The 23098-nt window shown below is 37.3% G+C and overlaps 1 protein-coding gene across 1 annotated transcript; it reads right to left on the bottom strand.

Annotated features, from left to right (window-relative positions):
- Positions 1–1689: 1689 nt before the first annotated feature.
- On the bottom strand, positions 1690–3936 carry LOC125204659. Its single transcript, XM_048103365.1, has 5 exons — positions 3695–3936; positions 3537–3617; positions 3117–3196; positions 2838–3037; positions 1690–2146 (listed from the first exon to the last, which is right to left on the bottom strand). Exons 1-5 carry the CDS (start codon positions 3847–3849, stop codon positions 2066–2068), a joined length of 597 nt encoding a protein of 198 aa, XP_047959322.1. The 5' UTR covers positions 3850–3936; the 3' UTR covers positions 1690–2065.
- Between the last annotated feature and the right edge of the window lie 19162 nt (positions 3937–23098).

The raw sequence follows: 23098 nt of genomic DNA, 5'->3' as shown, positions 1-23098 counted from the left end.
TTATTTGAGTTGACTAATTTATAAATAATTTTTTTTCAAGTAAATTGGTCTCTCTATTTGTATGAATCTTTATAATCCACACTACGATATATATCTTAATTAATACTTCATGTGCATTAAGAATAGACACTATTTTAATTTCATTTGTTTCTAAAAATAGTCAACATCCATTTATGAAAAAAAATTATTTGATAAAGTGGATCTCATTTTATATTACAATAAAACAATTACTTTTTCTTTCTATTATATTTCTCCTATTAATATCAATTACCAATTAAATCACTTGTTAAAGTGTCTTTTTAATTGGATGGAAGGAGTATAACCAAAACATAAAATACGTGAAAAATAAAATACTAGTTGATCAATTACTTAAACAGTGTAAAATATAGGGTTTTGGCTTTTTAAACCAAAACCTTTCCCCAAATTTCGGTTTTTCTCATGAACTATAAGATTTATTTTTAAAACCACGAACTTTCATTTCGTTAGGATTTTCCCCCGGCGGGTCAACGACGAAACCCGGGTTGTCTACGTATCAATTTTAATCCTATTTGTCACTAAATTGATTACATGGATCCTATTTGGCACAATAATACATACAATCACAATTATTACATAACAAATGACAACTTCTGAATAAATAAAACACAACTTTAACATTTTGAATTATGCTATTCGGGTCGGAAATGTGCTATTTGGGTCGGGTTGGGAAAATCCTAAAGAAATAAAAGTTCGTGGTTTTAAAAACAAATCTCATAGTTCATGGGAAAAACCGGAATTCGGGGAAAAATTTTGGTTTAAAAAACCAAAAACCCTAAAATATACTACTACTAGATTATTAATCGAGATTGAGACGAAGACATGTTGCATGAATATAAATGCTAAAATTGAATTAAAATAGTTGAACTTTGTAATCAGTCGTATAATAATGTACTGTATGAGTTTAGCAGAAAACATGTATTAGTGGTTGGTTAGTACTAGCGAATATATAAGATGTAAACGAATTTCATAAGTATACTATATTCTCCAACCTTATACTTTTATATGGAGTATAAGGTTTGAGACAATTACGAATATATATATCTTTAATGGAACAATTAGTACGATAATATTACTAATAACTCCTACAAACTTTAAGCTGGCTAGTGATTCATATTCTTCAACATATTTAATTTGTGTATCGATTTTATTTTCCAAGATAGAATCGATAATGAAAATCCAAATTTCACTGCAACAAAAAAAACAGGTAATGACACGCTAATTTGTGTGTCTAATTATAATAACAACGCTTCATAAAGTGTCCTTATTGTTTGTGTCTCAACTAAAATTAAGAGACGCAAATATAAGCGTCTTAAAAAAGTAAAAGATTAAGATAATTTTCCTTTAACTTAGGAACGTTTTCTTTTGCATGTGTCCTAAATTATAGTTATTTTTAAAATAATTCAAATAATTATGTCTCAATTTTTTTATCATTAAAAAATAAGTTTTTTATAGTGTTTTATACTTATAAGTGAAAGTTCAAAATCTCTCCTTTTCCACCAATCACTATCTATACTAAAATACAGATAAGTTCTTCACCAATAAATGTCTACACGTAGAGGGCCACATGAGATGACGGCTTCATTCATATTCCTCCACAAACTACTTATCCCAAATGATTAATGGAGATTTTGTTGTTCGTCGGTCATGCCCTAGTTTCAAATAAAATTAAAATAAATAGTATAATATTATTGTTGCTTACAAAAGATACTTACAAAACATTTCAACACACATCTATCTCCCTCTATCTCTATATATACAATATCACACATCAAGGTTATAATATTTGAGATTTTGATTTCTATAAAAAGCTAGTAAATTTTGCAAAGTAATTGATGTTATATATCTTTATGCGCATCACACATTTGATCTAGTATTAACTATTTATTCCTTATTGATAACTTATTAGACTTAGCTCAACTTTTTTATTTTCTCTTTTTTTAACATACTTACGAATAATAGCTTCGAAAATGTACCTAAAATTGGTGTTCTAGAAAGGTAAAAAATGAATAAATTCTACTACTATTAATTATCTTTTGTGCCGGAGAAGTTCTTCTACTTTATTGGTTATAATTCCAATGCTGTCCACATGCTCGCTAACATCTTGAACCTGCACAATATGATTCAATAATTTTTCATTAGTAGTTTCACAATTTTTTAATTTCTCAACACGCACAACACGCAACAGCGTGAGCGCGCACAACACGCAACAGCGTCACTGAAAAAATTACTAACAACATTTTTATTTAATTCAAGACGTAATTAGTGTTTTTAAATACATCAGTCACTTTAAATATTGTTCGTGTCCTGACTAAATGTATGTACTCTATTATTTCATTTATATCATTACATTAAATATTCCTATTATAAACTACCATCTTCAGTTTTCAAACTAATTCTATTTTATTTTATTATTTTGAAATATCAACCATTACATATTTTATCTGAGGTCCCGCATTCAAGTTAACTCATTTATAAATTTCACATCAAATCAAAATAAGATTTTGATTCACAAACAAAGCAATGCAAAAAACTTACTTCTCTTATGAGAACAAGACAAATTACTTTTGTTTGAATTTTTTCAAAAAATGATAAAAAAAATTTAAGCACGCATAGAAAAACGCACTAAGTTAAGGACAAAGGCCTTAATCTTTTTTTTTTTTTCTGAGATGCTTTCATTTGCGATTCTTAATTTAAATTGGGAAACCAAATTTGAGGACGTCGCTATTTATAAATACAAATTAACATTCTTAATCGACTAAAAATTAGGAGTAATAAGGACCAACGATATTACAGTATACCTTATCGATGACGTTATCAAGAGCGTCAGCTGCCTCGGCTGTTTTCTCAGCAAAATGTTCAACTTTCTCAACGAGATCGCGCAGTTTTCCCTGGGGAAGATCCTCGGCGTAGTTCTCGGCGAGCTTGTCGACGGAATCCGCCACCACTTCCACCACCTCCACTATATTCTCCACTGCTTGCAGTGAAGTTTCAAGCTTATCTATATGCCCAAAACACCTTTCTTTTCTTAGCAAACCATAGTTCCCAAACAAAATAATAAATTTATTTGAATTTCTTACCTTTAATCTCCTGTAATGGCCCCAATTTGCTGGTAAAAAACGGTAGAATAAATGTAACAACAAATCCCAAAACCCAGCCCCTGTTTCATCATTGAACTATCAGTACAAAAAACTTATATTTTAAGGACGCGAAAATTGAGACACGATTATTTATGTTAGAAAATTTTTAAAAACAATAACAATTTAAGACGCAAATAACGTAGCTTTTAATTTTTTAGGATGTTTTTATATGTGTCCTCTAATTTTACTTGGAACACCATCAATAAGGATGTTTTTAGAAGCGTTGGTAGTATATTTAGAAACATAAATTAACTTTCTAAATTAGATTTAAAAAAATTAACGATTTTTTTTGTTGTAGTGCATCAACTCTTTCTCTTCATATCATCATCAGAGAGAGAGAGAAAATTTTTTTTTACTTACATGGGCTGGGAAGGAGGTGGTGATGGCGCAGAAGCCGGTGGATTTTCAGGTGCAGTGTCAGCACTCACAATAAAAGATTTCCTAAAATAGAAAAAAATTAGTTAAAAAACCTATTTTTACTCAAAACTGATTGAGTTTTCTTCTTTTTTTTAACACACCTTGTATGTTGAAGTGTTTTCTTGGAGGCCCAGAAGCCGAATTCATCAGTCTTGCACTTGGAAAGGGCTAATCTGGAGATGGGATTCCAAGAGAGGGACTGAACCCTCGTGCTCGGCTTCGCGATGATGATGGAGGAAGAACTCGCTAGTGACATAGCTTTGATCTTTGGGAGTGTGAGGATTGATAATTTGTTGGTGAAATTATGTGTTTTGTTTGGGAAAATAATGCTTAATTAGGGTTTTGGAGTGGTTTTATTTTATAGGGACCAATAATTTGGAGATATAATTTCATGAATTTGTGGTTACTATTTACGATGTGGACTAGCGATAGATGACAGTTGAAAAGTTGGCACGAATAAAACAATTATTTCATTTAGGTTTGCGTATGTAGAAAATAAATAATTGAATTGAAACACATGTTAAACAAACAAATTTGACGAGCTGGTCCACATATGCTTACTAATCTAGTCGGATCAGATTTTTTCCCTCGATAAATTTTCAGTTCGATTTTGATTAGTTATATTTTAATCGAAAAAACATAAAGTTTATTTAATTATAAAAATTTTGACAAAAATTCGATCTGAACTTCAAATGTATGAGTTGTGACCCTAGCCTTATGTGTCGAAACGTTGAGGAAATTATTAAGGGAACATTATTGTCATGAAAATATCGTACAAAGAGAAAAAAGAAATTAGAAAATAGAATAAAATAATGGAATGTCCAAAAAGTAAAATAATGGAATGATAAACATGATTTGAGTTGAAATGAATAAGTAATCTTGTCTCAATCTCAAGACCCAAACAACAGAAATCTAGCATAAATATAATAATCTTTTATAGTAAATGTTAATTATTTTATCGACACAATTCGGCTCACCTTTTTTTAACAGCCCGCCCTCCTAGGGTACAATAAATGCGGTAACTGTTACCAAACGGACTCGAAGAAATGAACAAGGGCTAGAGTTTTATTTAAAGAGTGTTGACCAAAAGATTAGAAAAACAATCAGAGCATTTAAAACAACAAACTTAACCTAGAAGCTTTAATAAGAAAAAGGAAGGTATAATAAATGACGTTCAAGAATCTCAAGAGTATGACATAGTTTCCAAGATAAAAACCACAAGATAGTCTAAGGCCTCTAAACCGAAAGGAGAGTGCAAAATATTCAAAATAAACATAAGTGTATCAAAAACTCAGCGGAAAGCGACCAAGAGAAAGAATAGCTATGTATGAAGACACAACTACGCTTGAAGTTCAAAACAACCATCTTAATTAATTATCATGCTCAACACCCGCCACCGCTCGTCATCGTTCAACCTGCACATAAGGAAAACACATGCAGGGCTGAGTATTTTGAAATACTCAGTGAGCTCATTGCCAAAACATTTTATAAGTTATGCCACCCTTACCAAGTGAACTCGAGTTTTAAGCAGTTATAAGAGAATATAATAAACAAGTTTGACTTTTCAAACTTCCAACGCAAACCCTAGACTCGACTCGGTCATAGCATCTCATGCAATAAATGCATTCATAAATTAATTCACGTCTCCACGTCATCAAAATAAATTCTAGGGATCTAAAATTAGGGTTCGGGAAATCGAGATGTTACATTTTTGGTCGTCCTATAAAGATGAAATAATTTCTAAAATGGAACATTTTCATGTCCCTTTACTTTATTCTTTTCTTATTAATTAATAGATAATACTATATAAAATTTCGTATCAAAAAATAAATGTTTCATTTCTAATAGAACGAACGGAGAATATTTCTAAAAGAACGAACGGAGAATATTACGGCAAATTGAATAGTTATTTAGAGGGAAAGAACTACATTACGGCGTGTACAAATTTTATGAGATTGGAGAAAATTTCTAGTTAAAGAGAATAAGAGATTGCAGCCCATAGGACAATCGCGTGTGCCCCACTGGCAAGGGTGCGAGCCTAGTTATTGACCGAATTTTAATTTTATTAACATAATACAAATATTTTGAATTGAATTTTAAATTTATTATTACCTAGATACTTCAATAATCTTTTACTCAACGCATTTTTATCCATTTTTTTAAAAAAAATCATTTTTTTAATTGCCAATACCCTCTACTCTCACTTATAAATATCCTTACCCCAAGTTCACTGATCGTGAATGAGCATTCGGAGTTCTGCAATCATGGTTTTCCATGATCAAAGGTCTGAGGCGTTTATGTCACCAAGAAGTGCTTGCAGACATAATATAATTATTGAAGACGAAAGGACCAAACACCGTTAATTGGGTCGAGAAGGATATTGCCAGTTCGTTGATGCACTTTTTATTAGCACTAAATAAACCTGCAAGTATATAGAGTATATATAGTATAGCTAAAGGTTAGTACCGGATATCGAACACGGGAAAGACGAACACAAAGTGTCTATCTTCTACTAAGACACAAATACTATCTGGAAAAACAATTGGGTTTTAAAAACTTTTGAAAAACTAAAAACAATAAGAGCATAGATCAACTAAAAGCAGATAAATCAAGAGGAAGACAATAGAGATAAGGGAATCCCAGGGATGTGTGTTCACAGTTATGGTTATACAAAATTCCAACTACAATACCCTAGCACAGTTTTATACTTTGAAAGGACGAGTCACCTAGCTTATGCTCATGCGATACAAATGTTGATTACAAAATTAGGGTTGTCAATCCTAACACGTAACTCCAAAAAGCTTCTAAGACCCTTGAAAAGTCCTCACTCTCAATTAACAGTGCCGTTTTAAGGGAAGCTAACTGTATTGTCTACTAAGTGAATCTAACTCACTAGAACTCTGTCACAGTTATGAAGCAAGTTATATCAAATCATACACGATTGTCTCACTCAATCATGCAACATCAAAACTACTTAGGGAAGAAACAAAGTAAAAACAAAATGGATATTAGATAGAAAAAGGAATTTGTATAACCAAAGTCGTTACTAACACATCCCTAGAATCCTATGAGTTTAGTTACACATAATTGAATAAGCTAAAAACATAGATTGAAGGGAAGACAATTTGAACATAAAACTAAAGCAAATAAAACCCGTGGGTTGAATTCTTGTCGTTCTTGATATTCTTGAAATCCTTCTCCAACTCCTTGCACTAATGAAGTACTCTAGGTCTTGATCTCTATGAAGTATTTTGCAAGTAGAAGTTCTCTCTTTTTGATGAAGCTTGAGGTCTTATTTATAGGGGAAAGCCATGCCTTGTTGTAGAAGAAAAAAAATCTCCAAGAAATGGTAAAACTGGGTGCAAATCTAGGGCTTCTCGGATTCTCCGCCTTTCTCCGGCGGGCCGCCGCACCTTGGCCGGCGGTCACCGTGTTGGAGTCCAGAGAGTCTGTTCCCTCGGCGGCGGACCGCCGCACATCTTCCGGCGGTCACCGGACGAGACTTCTCTTCCAAGCACATTTTTCCGAGGCGGACCGCTGCATTGATCTGCCCGCCGGGCGCCGGCGGTCGCCGCACACATCCGCGGCGGTCGCCGGTCGCCGTCGACTCCAGATTTCCGAAACTTGGCGTTTTGGCTCCCTTTTTCGGCTCAATTATGCACATTTCTCACAAAACACGTCAAAATACCAAAATAGACAAAATATGCAAATAATGGACGTGTAGAGTGACTTTGACATCAAAAACGGACCAAATAATGGCCTAAAAACAGTGCAAAATCCGAGCATATCAACTCCCCCAAACTTACATTTTTGTTTGTCCTCGAACAAAACAATAAAGACACAAGAATAGACGCACGGAATGCACAAGGACTAGATGTCATAATTGCTTCAAAAGATGGAAGAACAATTTAAACATGTATTAACGCAATCAAATCAAGCAAGGCTTACTAGTGCACTTTCATTACTAACTCGTGGAACACCTTGAATTCAAGCCCTCGCACGTGGCAAACTTCCAAAGATGGGAAGTGTTCTCTCACTCTCAAAGTGTATAAGGATAATGTGTACATAAGCACTCAAATCATACATCATGCAAAGTTTACCATAGGCTTGCTCAAAGTCTACTCCTTCCTCTACTAAATGTGATTAAGCTTCAAAAGTCCGAAAGGTCTTTATCTTTGGTTATAATGTAGGCTCTTTGGTAGGTGAGGAACATTTGGCTAAAAAGTGACTAAAAATAAAAATATCCCAAGTAGAGTAAAGATAACTCCACATTTCTAAACCCAAGGCACTTTTAACACTTTATTTATTTCTCCTTCAACTCACTTTCCAATCCTTTGATTTTCTTCTTCTTTTCACAACCTTTCACACTTTTCTTTTTCTTTTTTTTCTTTTTCTTTCTTACACATCCTTTGTTTTCTTTTCTAAGATCAAGCACATACTTGGAATTTTTCTCAACTTCACAACTTGTACTTTCTTTACATTAAGCACACTACTTTTATATTTCCCCCTTGTCTCTCCAATTCCTTTACAAAATAAGATAGTAATGACTAACTAACCCAAGGAATTGTCCCCATAATTTTGGCTTCCAAAGAAAAGGCTTAAAGGCTCAAACTTGGCTCCAAAGGAAAAATTTTGAAATTTTAAGAAGGTCAATATTTTGGACAAAAGTAGGCTAAGAAAAGATGGTCAATCATCCTCCTAAATCAACTTAAACACTATGTAAACTTAGGCAAGACTAGGAGCAAGTTCTAGAAACAAATACATGATTGCAGATAAATCACACAAGAATGAAATAATAGGCTCAAATCCTCATAAGGTATAAGCATGATTCAAGGCGAACAAGCAATTCACTAATTATGCACCTTTTCACCAAACCATCAAATCAAAACGTTAAGCCATACCTAAACATAGATGGAATGTAATATCATTGGCAACTCAATCTAAAGTGTGTCCCTAAGCATGCGTGTTTCTAAGTTCTTCATGTTAAGTTCACGACATGGATTCAAGAAAACATTTTTTTAGAACACAAAATTCACCTACGGGGTTATTGAAACAAAAACAAAAACTTTAAAACAAAAAAATCCTAAACTCACGGTCCACCACTTCATCCCCCCAAACTTATTTACAACAAATTGTAAAGTAAGTTTGCAGAGTCGGTAGGGACGTGAGTGAACTACTGAAAAAAATGTACCTTGAAAATTCTTGTGTCGAGGCTTGACCGGGCGAAAGTTGAGAAACTTTGGAAAAATCGCGCTGGAAAAATACGCCCAGGCGGCGGCCCGCCGCAACATATCCGGCGGTCGTCGCGCGACAACAGAATGTTCCAGCGAGCAGGTGGCGGACCGCCGCAGCACATGCGACGGTCACCGCGTAGAGGTCAGAGCCTGCGAAAAAAAATTCAAAGCACAAAATTAAACTAAAACCAAAAATACTTAACTTAAAGCAAAAATTTTCAAAAACAAGGTTGTGTTGCCTCCCAACAAGCGCTCTTTTATAGTCATTAGCTTGACGTTACCCCCTTCTTTACTCCTTGGGTGGTTCCTCTAGATCAACCTCCTCCTCCACTATCTTGTCCGAACTGTAATACTTTTTCACACGGTGGCCATTGGCTTGAAACAATTGTCCATCCGGAGCTAGCAATTCCACTGTTCCACTATCATATATCTTCTTGATCATGTACGGGCCGGTCCATTTAGACCTCAACTTTCCGGGGAATAGAGAAAGTCTCGAATTGTGCAACAGAACTACATCCCCCAGCATGAGCTCTCGCGGGCTGATCATACGGTCGTGGTAAGCCTTCATTCGCTCCTTATAAATTGATGAACTATCGTAAGCCTCCATCCTAAATTCGTCCATCTCATTTAGAAAAAGACGTCTTTCTTCACCGGCTTTGCGAAAGTCATGGTTCAACTTTTTGATCGCCCAATATGACATGTATTCCATCTCAAGAGGCAAATGACAAGACTTACCAAACACAAGTTGATAAGGAGATATAACTATAGGGCCTTTGTAGGCGGTACGATATGCCCACAATGCGTCATCTAACCGGAGTGCCCAATCTTTACGATTCACACTCACCGTCTTTTGAAGGACTGACTTGATTTCCCTGTTTGCTAACTCAGTTTGCCCATTTGCTTGAGGATGATAGGGCGAAGTTACTCTATGCTTGACTCCATATTTGTCCAACACACTGTCCAGCCATCTATTGTTGAAGTGAGATCCTCCATCACTAATAAGGGCGCGGGGCGTACCAAACCTGCAAAATACAATATGTTTTTTCTAACAAAAGCAATGACAACTTTAGAATCATTAGTTTTGGTTGGAATTGCTTCCACCCATCTAGAAACATATTCTACTGCAAGTAAGATATATTGGTACTCTCCTGATTTCGGGAACGGTCCCATAAAATCTATCCCCCATACATCAAACAATTCTACCTCAATGATGGTATTTATCGGCATCTCCTTCTTCTTAGAAATTCCACCCGTCCGTTGACATTCATTGCATTGGAGAATAAAACTAGCGGAGTCGCGAAAAATGGTAGGCCAATAGAATCCACTTTGCAAGACTTTTATCGCGGTTCTTTGCACACCAAAGTGGCCTCCAGTGGGGGACGAATGGCACCTTTCGACTATAGCCACCCAATCTTCTTGAGGGACACATCTCCTTCTTTTGAACAAGTAGGGCTCATCCCAAAAGTAAGATCGTACATCTCTATAAAATTTCTTTTTCTGATAAGGAGTAAGATCGGGAGGATGCACCTTTGCCGCCAAATAATTGACAATATCAGCGTACCAAGGAAAAGTGGCTTGAGTGAAAAACAGGTGCTCATCTGGGAAGTCCTCGTTGATTTCTTGAGACAAGTCTTCTCCCTCCACCGGGTGTTCCAACCTTGACAAGTGGTCTGTTACCACATTCTCGCACCATTTTTTGTCCTTGATTTCCACGTCAAACTCCTGGAGTAGCAAGATCCATCAGATAAGTCTTGGTTTTGCATCCTTCTTTGCAAACAAATGCCTAATAGCTACATGGTAAGTGTAAACAATAGTCTTAGTTCCAACATGATAGGCCCTAAATTTATCAAAGGAATAGACAATAGCAAGCATCTCCCTTTCAGTAGTCGTGTAATTAGCTTGGGCAGAATCTAAAGTTCTACTAGCATAATATATGACTCTAAAAATCTTTCCCCTCTTCTGCCCTAAAGCTGAGCCGACTGCAATATCACTTGCGTCGCACATGATCTCAAATGGTTGACTCCAATCTGGCGTGATGAGGATAGGAGCGCTGACTAGAGCTCTCTTCAAAGTCTCAAAAGCCTGCAAACAATCGGAAGTAAAATTAAATTTCACATCCTTCTCAAGCAATTTACAAAGAGGTTTAGAGATCTTAGAAAAATCCTTGATGAATCTTCGGTAGAAGCCTGCATGTCCTAGAAAACTTCTTACTCCCTTTCCATTGGATGGCGGTGGGAGTTTCTCGATGGCTGCAATCTTTGCCCTATCTACCTCTATCCCCGCAGAAGACACTTTATGCCCTAGAAATATACCTTCTTTCACCATAAAATGGCATTTCTCCCAATTAAGAACAAGGTTAGTTTCTACACATCTCTGCAAAACCTTAGCTAGATTGTCAAGACAATGATCATACGATTTACCGAACACGGAAAAATCATCCATAAAAACTTTCATCACCTTTTCAATCAAATCATGAAATATGGCCATCATACATCTCTGGAAAGTGGCAGGGGCATTACACAAACCAAAAGACATTTTTCTATAAGCATAAATACCATAAGGACATGTAAAAGCAGACTAATGTTGGTCTTCGGGGGCAATTGCAATTTTATTATACCCAGAATAGCCATCAAGAAAACAGTAATAATCGTATCCCCCTAGTCTATCAAGCATTTGATCAATAAAAGGTAGAGGGAAATGATCTTTCCTAGTGGCTGCATTTAACATACTATAATCAATGCATACTCTCCATCCTGTGGCTACCCTAGTGGCTATCATTTCTCCATCCTGGCCGGGTACTACTGTCATCCCCCCTTTTTTAGCTACGACTTGCGTAGGACTTACCCACTCACTATCAGATATTACATAAATAATTCCTGCGTCTAGTAACTTTATCACCTCTTTTCTTACTACATCTTGCATGATAGGGTTAAGTCTACGTTGGTTTTGCACACGAGGTTTATGCCCTTCCTCAAGTAAAATTCTATGCATGCATGTGGTAGGGCTAATTCCTTTTAGATCACTAATAGACCATCCTATGGCAGACCTATACTTGTTCAAAATGCATAAAAGCTTCTCACACTCTTGCTCACTTAATGCAGCGGATACAACAACAGGGTAAGTGTTTTTCGGCCCTAGGAAAGCGTATCAGAGATGGTCGGGAAGAGGTTTAAGCTCTACTTTGGGCGGTCCTGTGGCTTTCCCACTGTTCTTCTCATTTCTGCCTCTTCTTCGGGAGTGCGTAATGGCAAGAATGCATTCCCCATTTGGGGGATTCTTTCTGGTAGCACTTCCAATTCTGCAATGATGGCACATACGTTAGCATCACAAGAAGATAAATCAGTGTTAGGAGTAAAAGAATTTTTTAGACAAGTTTCAAGAGGGTCCTGGTTTTGGTGATAAGTGACTTCCACTTCTCCAACACAATCGGTGACGACTTGGATGACACTGCATTCTTGGTAGCCTTCTGCCCCTTCTTTTCCATGAAATTTCAGGGCGTCGTAGATGTTGAATGTAATGCTCTCATCATGTAGCTTTAATGTAAGCTCTCCCTTCTGTATATCTATCATGGCTCCCCCAGTAGCTAAAAACGGTCTTCCAAGTATCAAGGGAACCTTCTTGTCCTCCTGCATGTCAAGAACAACAAAATCAGCTGGAAAAATAAATTGTCCAACTCTTACCAAGACATCTTCTACTATCCCCATTGGTGATGTTGTGCTCCGATCTGCCATTTGCAGCGTGATTGAGGTGGGACGGATGCTGTCAACATCAAGTTTCCTGTAAAAAGACAAAGGCATCAAGTTAATGCTAGAGCCTAGATTACATAACGCCCTACCCTTTACATCATTCCCCAAAACACAAGATAAAGTAAAACTCCCTGGATCTTTGTGCTTAGTGGGTAATCCCTTTTGGATGATGGCACTGCAATTCTCTGTTAGGCCTACTGTCTCGTATTTCCCCCATTTCTTTTTTCTTGCCACCACATCTTTCAGAAATTTAGCGTAATTGGGCATTTATTGCAGGGCTTCTACTAGTGGAATGTTGATGTGGACTTTACTCATTGCTTCCAAGAATTTGGCAAACTGAGCATCAAGCTTCTTGCTCTGCAGCCGTTGAGGATACGGGACAGCGATACTGTTCTGTGCGGGGCTGTTTGGTTGCTGCTGTCCAGCCGGCGGGCCACCGCGATGAGGTGTGACGGTCGCCGGGCTTCCGCCAGTGGCCAAGCCTAAGTTCTCCTCGACCTGCTGAGGTATAGGCGGCGGACCGCCGCACCGCTTCGTCAGATGCATCCCCAGGCGGCTTCTCTGCCTCCCTTCTTCTCATTCCTAGATCTTCTGCCTCTGACGGTTGATATGTAGTTCCGCTGCGCAGTTGTACGGCGTGGCATCTTCCTCTCGGATTAACCTCTGGCAGGCTAGGAAAGGTACCTGGGGTGTGCCTGTTTCCTATGGTCGTGGCTATGATCCCAAGATTAATTTCCAGCATCTCAACTTGAGCGACTAGGGTTGCCAACCCTCTTTCCAAGGTGCTTGTGTTTCTTTCTAGATTTTCCAACCGCTGGTTCGTCACATTTCTATGTTCGAAAACTTCTGCGATGCAGATTTCCAGCTGATTCTCCCAAGTAGAGCGGGGTTGATCTTCCATACCTGCACATAATTCAAACGAGTTATCAGAGCAGTAATCTTGTGCATCATAGGAAAATTCAGAGCAGTTTGGGTCGTAGTATGATCCCCCATGGTCGGAGTTACAGTATTCATTGCTTAACCCCCACTGCTGTTCGTAGCCATATGAATCCTCCATCCCTACAGGAAAATCCATCGTAAAATAAAAATAAAAATAAAAGAAAATGAACTAAAACAAAAGCGATTAAAATACAAAGTAGCAAAATTATCCGTTTGAAGATATCACTCCAAAGTGTATTGTCTTCCCCGGCAACGGAGCCAAAAACTTGATGCACTTTTTATTAGCACTAAATAAACCTGCAAGTATACAGAGTATATATAGTATAGCTAAAGGTTAGTACCGGATATCGAACACGGGGAAGACGAATACAAAGTGTTTATCTTCTACTAAGACTCAAATACTATCTGGAAAAAACAATTGGGTTTTAAAAACTTTTGAAAAACTAAAAACAATAAGAGCATAGATCAACTAAAAGCAGATAAATCAAGAGGAAGACAATAGAGATAAGGGAATCCCAGGGATGTGTGTTCACAGTTATGGTTATACAAAATTCCAACTACAATACCCTAGCACAGTTTATACTTTGAAAGGACGAGTCACCTAGCTTATGCTCATGCGATACAAATGTTGATTACAAAATTAGGGTTGTCAATCCTAACACGTAACTCCAAAAAGCTTCTAAGACCCTTGAAAAGTCCTCACTCTCAATTAACAGTGCCGTTTTAAGGGAAGCTAACTGTAGTGTCTACTAAGTGAATCTAACTCGCTAGAACTCTGTCACAGTTATGAAGCAAGTTATATCAAATCATACACGATTGTCTCACTCAATCATGCAACATCAAAACTACTTAAGGAAGAAACAAAGTAAAAACAAAACGGATATTAGATAGAAAAAGGAATTTGTATAACCAAAGTCGTTACTAACACATTCCTAGAATCCTATGAGTTTAGTTACACATAATTGAATAAGCTAAAAACATAGATTGAAGGGAAGACAATTTGAACATAAAACTAAAGCAAATAAAACCCGTGGGTTGAATCCTTGTCGTTCTTGATGTTCTTGAAATCCTTCTCCAACTCCTTGCACTAATGAAGTACTCTAGGTCTTGATCTCTATGAAGTATTTTGCAAGTAGAAGTTCTCTCTTTTTGATGAAGCTTGAGGTTTTATTTATAGGGGAAAGCCATGCCTTGTTGTAGAAGAAAAAAAATCTCCAAAATATGGTAAAACTGGGTGCAAATCTAGGGCTTCTCGGATTCTCCGCCTTTCTCCGGCGGGCCGTCGCACCTTGGCCGGCGGTCACCGCGTTGGAGTCCAGAGAGTCTGTTCCCTCGGCGGCGGACCGCCGCACATCTTCCGGTGGTCGCCGGACGAGACTTCTCTTCCAAGCACATTTTTCCGAGGCGGACCGCTGCATTGATCTGCCCGCCGGGCGCCGGCGGTCGCCGCACACATCCGCGGCGGTCGCCGGTCATCGATCGCCGTCTCGACTCCAGTTCCGAAACTTGGCGTTTTGGCTCCCTTTTTCGGCTCAATTATGCACATTTCTCACAAAACACGTCAAAATACCAAAATAGTCAAAATATGCAAATAATGAACGTGTAGAGTGGCTTTGACATCAAAAACGGACCAAATAATGACCTAAAAACAGTGCAAAATTCGAGCGTATCATTCGTCCACCTCCTCTAGACCAACCCCCAAACCAAGGTGTGTTGCAAACATATGGACAAGGGCAGAGGGAGGGTGGGGCCAAGGGGGCCCATGGTCCCCCACTAATTCTTAAAAAACTTAGGAGTATTTTAATAATTTCACAATAATTATAATTTGTATATTATATATAGTATTAGATATAGGTTTCAGAATCGTTCCTCTTAATTTATATATATAAATATTAGTGATAGGTTTACCATTCCTCTTAATTTATATATATAATATTAGTGATAAGTTTCAGCAAATTTATACGAATCGTTCCTCTTAATTTCTCCTTGAGCCGTTCCAATTCTGAAATTGGTTATCTAGAATTAGGTATATTTCAAAACTCAAATATAATTTAATTGATTTTTCTACATAGTTGTATTTTTGTTTGGTTGCAATAATAATTTAAAGAGGGAGAAAGAAGATAGGTATGTAATTCAATGGCTATGGTGGTTCTGTTGTTGGAATTTTTTAACCCCAATTCTTTATTTGACGTGTATGTGTTAATAGTTTTATACTATTTGATTTGTGAGTGAGAGTCCAAATGTTATTTCTGAATTATTGTTTGTAATGGCAACTTTTTAGATGTGAGCAGATAGTATATTTTGGTTACTCTTTATTCTTTTAGTTGTAAAATATAAGATGAACTTTATTATGTTTTGTGTAATGATTTATATTTTGTGTAAATGTTTATATTTTTGTGTAATGATTTATATTCTTTTACTAATTATTGTTGACTATTTTTTGTAGATATATAGATCGTTATTTCAAGAAACTTTCTTCCGTTGATTCTTCATCAGCTGAACCTTCACTTCTTTACCTTAAGAATCATCAAATGAAAATAAAAATAAGGTTGATTTAGAGAATCTCCCAAGTGATCCAGGAGAACGACCTGATATAATGAGTTATCCACCAAATTTAATAGAACAAGTTCGCAGAGCTTACTTACTTAAAGGTCCGTGTCAACCACGTAATCATGATTTTCGTCCTAGAGTAGATGGAAATCGAAAACGTAAATTTGTCTCACATTGGTTTGATGAATTTAAGGATTGGTTGGAATATAGTGTTACGAAGGAAGCAGCTTTTTGTTTATATTGCTATCTTTTTTCAAAACTCCACGGAAATGGACAGACGCTTTTGTATCAGGGGGATTTACGGTCTAGCGCAAGTGTCACGCCCGCATTTTCAAAGGATAGAAAACACGGTTGAATCGCGATTAGGGGAGGGTTAAAGAAGCGGGAAAGAAAGGGGAAAACAACAAAACTCGACCAAAGCTCAAAATAATAGAAATAGCTGGATTAGCTCGAATAAAATTAGAGTATCATCTCAACAATTGACATCTCAAAGGGATACAATATCTCATCAATAAATGAACTCAAAAGACACAACATTCAGCGGAAGCATTCGAGAGTAGAATAATGTCATGTATGAAGACACAACATATTCCAAACATTTGATAGACATCTTTTTCACTTTTATGCTCAACACTCACTGCGCTCGTCACCGCTCAACCTGCACATTTTTTAAAACAAATGCAGGGCTGAGTACTTGATGCACTCAGTGGACTCATGCCGAAAACATTTTTATAAAAATTGTTTATCATGCCATTAACGAGTGACCTTGGGGTTTTAACTTTGAAAGGGCCCGAGTCACTAAAACATTTCACCAACATCATCACCGCCATCAACCTCAACATCATCAACATTACCATACCATATCTGAACTACATGACAAAGAATGTGGCCACATTCCAAGTCACTAGACCGGCCAACTCAAAGAGATAGCGCACGATCTACTGGGTGTACACCAGCCTGAGTAGGGACTCACTCCCTAGTCAGACACGAATTCGATTAACCATACATGGCAAAAGCCACTTCAGATAGGTCCCACAACATCACAAAAAATATGGCATGACAAACATATCTCCCATCATTTCAAAAATAACATGCTTAGGATATAGTCCTTATTTAAAAAGAAAGCCCATCTCGTTCGCTTATCTCCTCAATTCAACATTTAGTTCCGCCCTCAAAAGACGTGCACAAAATTCACCCTTTTTCAAAAAAAGAAGACATTACTAAAATTAGACTTTGTAAAAATAAAGCTTATTTAAAACAATGCATGCATCCTATATGGTGTTCATTTTATCCTCATTCTTCCTTAGAATAATTTATGAAGTTCTAGTATCTTGACAAAAACGGGGATTTAAAGATTTATGTTAACCAGCCCAACGATCAACCAATCCGTCAAACTCACTTCATGAACTAAACTCGCTGATCGAAAAATTTACTAAGTCATCAGAATACATATTAAATCCTTAGCCCAACAAAAACTACACAAGCCCAACACTTTAATTAAAAATTAGGCCTAAAACTAATTCCCTTTTCTCATTTCAAATCCATACGGCTCGAACTATGAATGTGGTCCAACAAAAGATATTTTCATCAAATGAGCTCAAATTCTAGAAAGAGAACTCACCCACTCTATTTCCTCTAACTCAGAACAGCAACTTCTCACCTTTTACTTCTCACGCCATTCGCCTCACGCCTGTTCTGCATCACTGTCGTGAGGCGTGAGCGGTGGATCGCTCCATCATCGCCTCGTTGTGATTCTCTCTCTGTCTCCCGTTCGGTCAGCACCATTCAGAACCTCCATCCACACCTCGATTTGGTCTCACTCTTAATTTCTCAAAATCAACAAGGAAAACCCCCCAATATCCTCTGTTCTCTTCTCTTTTCTGTCACGGCACCTCCGTCTCTCCGTCGGAATGATCGCCGCCGCCATAGACTCAGTTGTCGCTGTTCACCGTTTGCCGTCAGGCAGCGCTTAGCGCCGCTGCTGTCACTGCCCTATCTTTCTCTCTTCTCTGTCAGAGCACTGCTGCTGCCTCGCCCTTTCTCCTCACCGTCTCCATCACAGCGCCGTCGCTGCTCGTCTTAGCTGCTGATCCAGAATGTCGCGTCTAGCCGTTTCCGTCCTCCCTCTCTCTCTCTTCCTTCCCCAAGAGAAAATTTCCAAATCAGCAAGCAATAATCTTCTTCTCTCCTTCTTTCATTTTGACTATTCCCAAAACAAATAGGAATCGAGCTTCCCAATTCTCCCAATTTCAGTGAGGTTCGAAATATTCAAGAGAACATCCAAATTGAAATCTCTAAACTCCTTCTTCTCTCAATTCAAATTCAGCACGACGCCTCTGCCTCTCCGTCGCTGCTCTATTGCCATCTTTTCTCCACAACGCCGCCACAGTTTCCGGCCTGCTGTCACTGCCGTTCAGCCGAGCAGCCGCTTCCTGTTCGTCATGAGAGGCCGTGCCTGCTGCTGCTGAGTTCAGCCCGGTGTTGTACGCCGCCGCCTCTGTCTGCTCGAGGTTACGCCACCACCGCTGCCTTACTCAGCTCGAAAATACAAAAATACGCTGCCGCAAGACTCCATCTCTGATCGGATCGTTGCCGCCCCGCTGCAGCCGCTGAGATCGCCGCTGTTGAACGGACGTTGCTGCTCCGCCAGGACAGCCTGCCACTGCGTCTCCGATTTCTCTCCTCTCCGTCTCCTATTTGATTCCATTTAAACGGCAGGATATGGATCCAATTTCAGCATTCTCTTATCTCTCTTTGCTTTCAGTTAATATGATCGCGAAAAAGATACAAGACTCCAAAGTGAACGTGGATAGTGGCATGTATAAACTGAACGTCAAGTTTTAGGTTGAGATTTAGCAGGGATTTGCTCTTAGCGTTAGCATCAATTGTGGTAACCGAAAAGGAAGTGGCGAAGAGCTCTAACTTCAAGAAATAAAAGCTGACTTAGTCTTCTCAAAAATTGGGCTTCGAAAAATTGGGCTTAGACAAATAAATAAATTGGGGTGGAAAAAAAATAATTGCTGTAGACCAAAAACGTAAAATTCTTCTCTCGATAAAATAAACAAAGGTGAACAAATTTTCAAATGCACATACAAAGTCTTTCGATGACAAATAAAAAGCCATAAAAGCATGCTATATCAACATAAACTTCTCACACTTAGACCGAGCATCGGGCTAAGTGGGAGAAGAAAGCTAACACATATATACATACTCAACAGGTGAACATAGATATTTAAGACACATATATACGAGCATGCTTTGTAAAAAAATAAAACATAAAAAGACATAAAAAAAACAGAAACTTAAAATTACTTGGTTTATGGGGGGGTTTAATTCTGGCTCTGGTCCCCGTCAGCGGCGCCATTTGAAGAGCTTAGAAATGTGCAGTGCAGTGTTTGGTAAATCACTCAATCTAACAAGTCCAGAGGAATCAACTAGTATTCAGAAAGGTTAGAAGATCATGAAACTGTCAGACAGGGGTTGTTGGATGCACTATATTTCTTCAAAACCTCAACCCACTACACTACAACTAGCACATGGAAGTAAAGGATCGATCCCACGAGGACGAAGGTGTTACGAAACTGCATTTGAGGATGTTTTGGGAAAGGGTGGTTGGCTGCTGCCACGCAATTTTTTGGTTGAGAACTTAAAACTGGGTCTGAGAGATTTAAACTAATTTACTCTACCTACTGGGTCTAAGAAATGAGAACGTACAGAACATGCATGACTTAGAGAAATAAAATATTTTAAAGTTATAAGACAACTGGAGTTAACTTAACTAGACGGACTTTCCTAATTTGGACAAACAGAGACAAAACAAACAGTGGGGACAAGTTTCCTTAAACTACCAGGGTTTGGAAAAGCATGCAGAAAAGTAAAAAGATATGCAGAAAGTACTGACAGGGTCTGGAGAACATGCAGAAAAGCAAGGTTCATGCAGAAAGTACTGACAAAAGGAGATCTGGTTCTAATTGACCAACAAACTTCATCTTCTTCGAGAATCAAACGCGAATAGCAGATAAAACAAGGCATTAAACGCCATGAAAACAGAGCAAACTTCAGATCTAAAATTAAAACGAGAAATTAAAGCCTAAACTAGCAGATCTACGCTACTGGACCTAGAGGATGCAGAAACACAAAGTAAATAGCCATAATCATGTAAAACATAAACAACAAACACCAGATCTCCGGAACTCCAACTCAAATCCACCACGATTCAACAAATCCAAGCATCTCCATACGTAAATCCACAACCTCCAACAACAAACCAACAGATCTTAGCTCCAAACATCCAACAATAAACAATAACGAAAGCTAAAAGCAAGAAATAAACATCAACTCAGCGAGATCCAACAAAAACCAACATAGACTTCCATGATAACGAGAAATAGGTTCGAATCCAGCAGATCAAAACAAGAACTAGAGTTATGAAACTTAAAAAAACAACAAGTACTTGAAACCGAAAGTAAACTAAACAAAGCAAGTAAACATTGTTTCTTCGTATGAATATAACAGTGCTACACAGCAGCAAAACAACGATAAACCACCACGGTAGCCAGAATCACTCCATCTTCAAGTGCGCAGCAAGTGAAATGAGGGTTTTGAAGCGCGGAACTAAGGAATGGAACAAGAGCTTGAGCTAAGAGTGTGTGTAGAAGTGTTATCTTGTTCTTCAAGGTTAAGCTCTTTATATACGTGAGGCTCTGATCCCTAGGGTATCCTTCTGGTAATTAGACGCTTTTGCCCTTGAATAAGACTCTTTAAAATAATCTGCTCATGCTCCATTCTGCTCCTGTCGCCAACTTTTAATTCTCTCAGGTCCGGGCGACGACTTCTGATGTTTACTTCAATTTCACCTTTTTTGCATCTGCCTGGTCAGGTAACAACAACTCCTAGGTCCAGCAGATTTATTACGCACCTGAACTCAGAAACACAGATTAGCGCTCCAAATGCACAGAATTTTAACCCAAAACCAATGCATGAAACGAGTCTTATCAAACTGTTCACACTTAAACCATACTTGTCCTCAAGTATAAAGACAAGAAAAAGGAATAAGACAAGTTTCAATGCATGGTTTCCCCTTAACCGACTCTACGAAAAGGAAAAAGACTCAAACTACTAGACCTAGACTCTAAAGGACTTAGACAAAGGAAACAGACACAGATACTAAAACACATTAACGCATAAATGCATAAACTGGATTCACTCGATACTAAAACACATTTTCTAGCAGCCATCCCCACAAGATTAAGGTCAATCCAAGAACCTACAGTCTCCGAATCCTCCCCTTCCCTTCTTCTATCTAATCGGCTTGTCAGTTTGTCAAGATAGCCTCCATCTTTACTAATTGTTGGATTCACTCGATCACTCATTCCTCACCAGGGATGTTAGGATCGTTCACTCTTATATTGTCATACCACTGATGCCTCGGGTCAGAGAGTTCCCCTGTCTATACTCTTATTATAATTTTTCTCCTTCCCTCCTGGACTTCGTCCAGCTTATACCTCCAGTTTTTTTTTTTTTTCCAGAATCTCTAGACTTTGTCCAGCTTATTCCTCCTTTTTCTCTCTGGACTTCGTCCAGCTTATACCTCCAGTACCCTTTCCCTAGGTCCGAGAGGTTATTTCTATCACCAAAATTTTCCTCCTTCTAAGTTCTCTCCCTAAGCATCAAGTGGCAGCCCTCTCATTTTGTGTTAGTATAAAGTGTTTAAGGCTTATAACTCACTTTTATGGAGGGCTTCACAACTAGATCAGTCGAGGCATATTCTATCGTCCTTACTTCATCCGAACCGATTTTAATTTATTAAGGAAAAGGGCATCAAAGTTGACATGCATTCTCTCTTCAATTACTTTCACTAAGTATTACAATTTAAATATTTATAAAATAACTAATTCCTTCCAATCCAAAACAAATGCACTAAACAATGATGTAAACACCTATTAGGTGTGGGAAAATCATTAAATTACCTTAATCTTGCATCTCATGCCATAATTTTACATCATTTTTATATTCATGACCAAAAAATATTACAAATAGAGAATTAATAGATACTATAGCTATAAATATATGACATTTGCTAGTTTTCAAACTCATTTCTCTGCATCACTGAATTTTTTTGCAAAATGAAAATTTTGTTTTCAGTGTGGACGTTCTTGATCTTTACCAATATCATCTTTTTATATGCATCTAAGTACTTTATGAACTAGGAGTACTATTTTTGTGTGATTATTACAATATTAATGCTAATATTTATTGTTTGCGTGCTTACCAGAGAAAGGAAGTTGAAACAATGGAATTCTCCTTCCTAATCCTCAATAAACTACAAATCAAACGTCGTCAGCTTGAAATATGTTTTTAATAACCGTATTGTATGTGTTTTATTGTTTCTTATCTTGTATGATTTTTAGTTACTTATCTAAAATATTAATTATTAATATGCTTTTTATTACTATTTCATTTATTAGTTAACATTTCTTTATTTATGTGAAAAAAATTCAATAGATCATGCAACGCATGGGGTTTGATATTAATTTTATTATAGAAAGTTTAAATTGGAAGAACTCCAAATTAATTATATATATGAAAATGATAAGAGATGCTATAATAAAGTACTTTTAGTTACCACTCGTGAGTTACCAGTGAAGCTATGGTCGGCTTCTCACAAGTCACAACGTGCCACTTTCGCTCCTCCTTTCGCATATAATAATGTTTTATATATTTCAAAATTTCATTTATTTCATTGAATATCCCTATCTCTCAATGTTTTTAAAAGTTAAATATAAGAATATCATTAATGTAAGTTATTTAACCATATTTGTTCTAGACATTTTATAAAAATTATTGGAAATTATGGCCATTTGAGGAAAAAAAATGGAAATTTGGTATTTCGTCTATTCTACCTTAGGGTATTTTTCAATTTGAAGATAAAAAATGTAGAGGTTAATGACATAGAATAGAGTACTAATAGAGATAAATACTAAAGTAGGAGACAATAAATTTTTGCCAAAAAAGGAAACGAATCAAACTAACACTG

Source organism: Salvia hispanica, chromosome 2 (genome assembly GCF_023119035.1).
Source record: "Salvia hispanica cultivar TCC Black 2014 chromosome 2, UniMelb_Shisp_WGS_1.0, whole genome shotgun sequence".
In the NCBI taxonomy this organism is placed as follows: domain Eukaryota; kingdom Viridiplantae; phylum Streptophyta; class Magnoliopsida; order Lamiales; family Lamiaceae; genus Salvia; species Salvia hispanica.
Note: the sequence above shows the minus strand (reverse complement) of the source record. Positions and strands in the feature narration are given on the sequence as shown.

What these genes read in the sequence shown, in the direction of transcription:
- LOC125204659 (XM_048103365.1), bottom strand. Translation starts at nt 3,849, where the DNA reads ATGTCACTAGCGAGTTCTTCCTCCATCATCATCGCGAAGCCGAGCACG. An exon ending in AAAACACTTCAACATACAAG is followed by an intron (nt 3,618 to 3,694) that starts GTGTGTTAAAAA and finishes TTTCTATTTTAG; the next exon opens with GAAATCTTTTATTGTGAGTG. An exon ending in CCACCTCCTTCCCAGCCCAT is followed by an intron (nt 3,197 to 3,536) that starts GTAAGTAAAAAA and finishes ATGATGAAACAG; the next exon opens with GGGCTGGGTTTTGGGATTTG.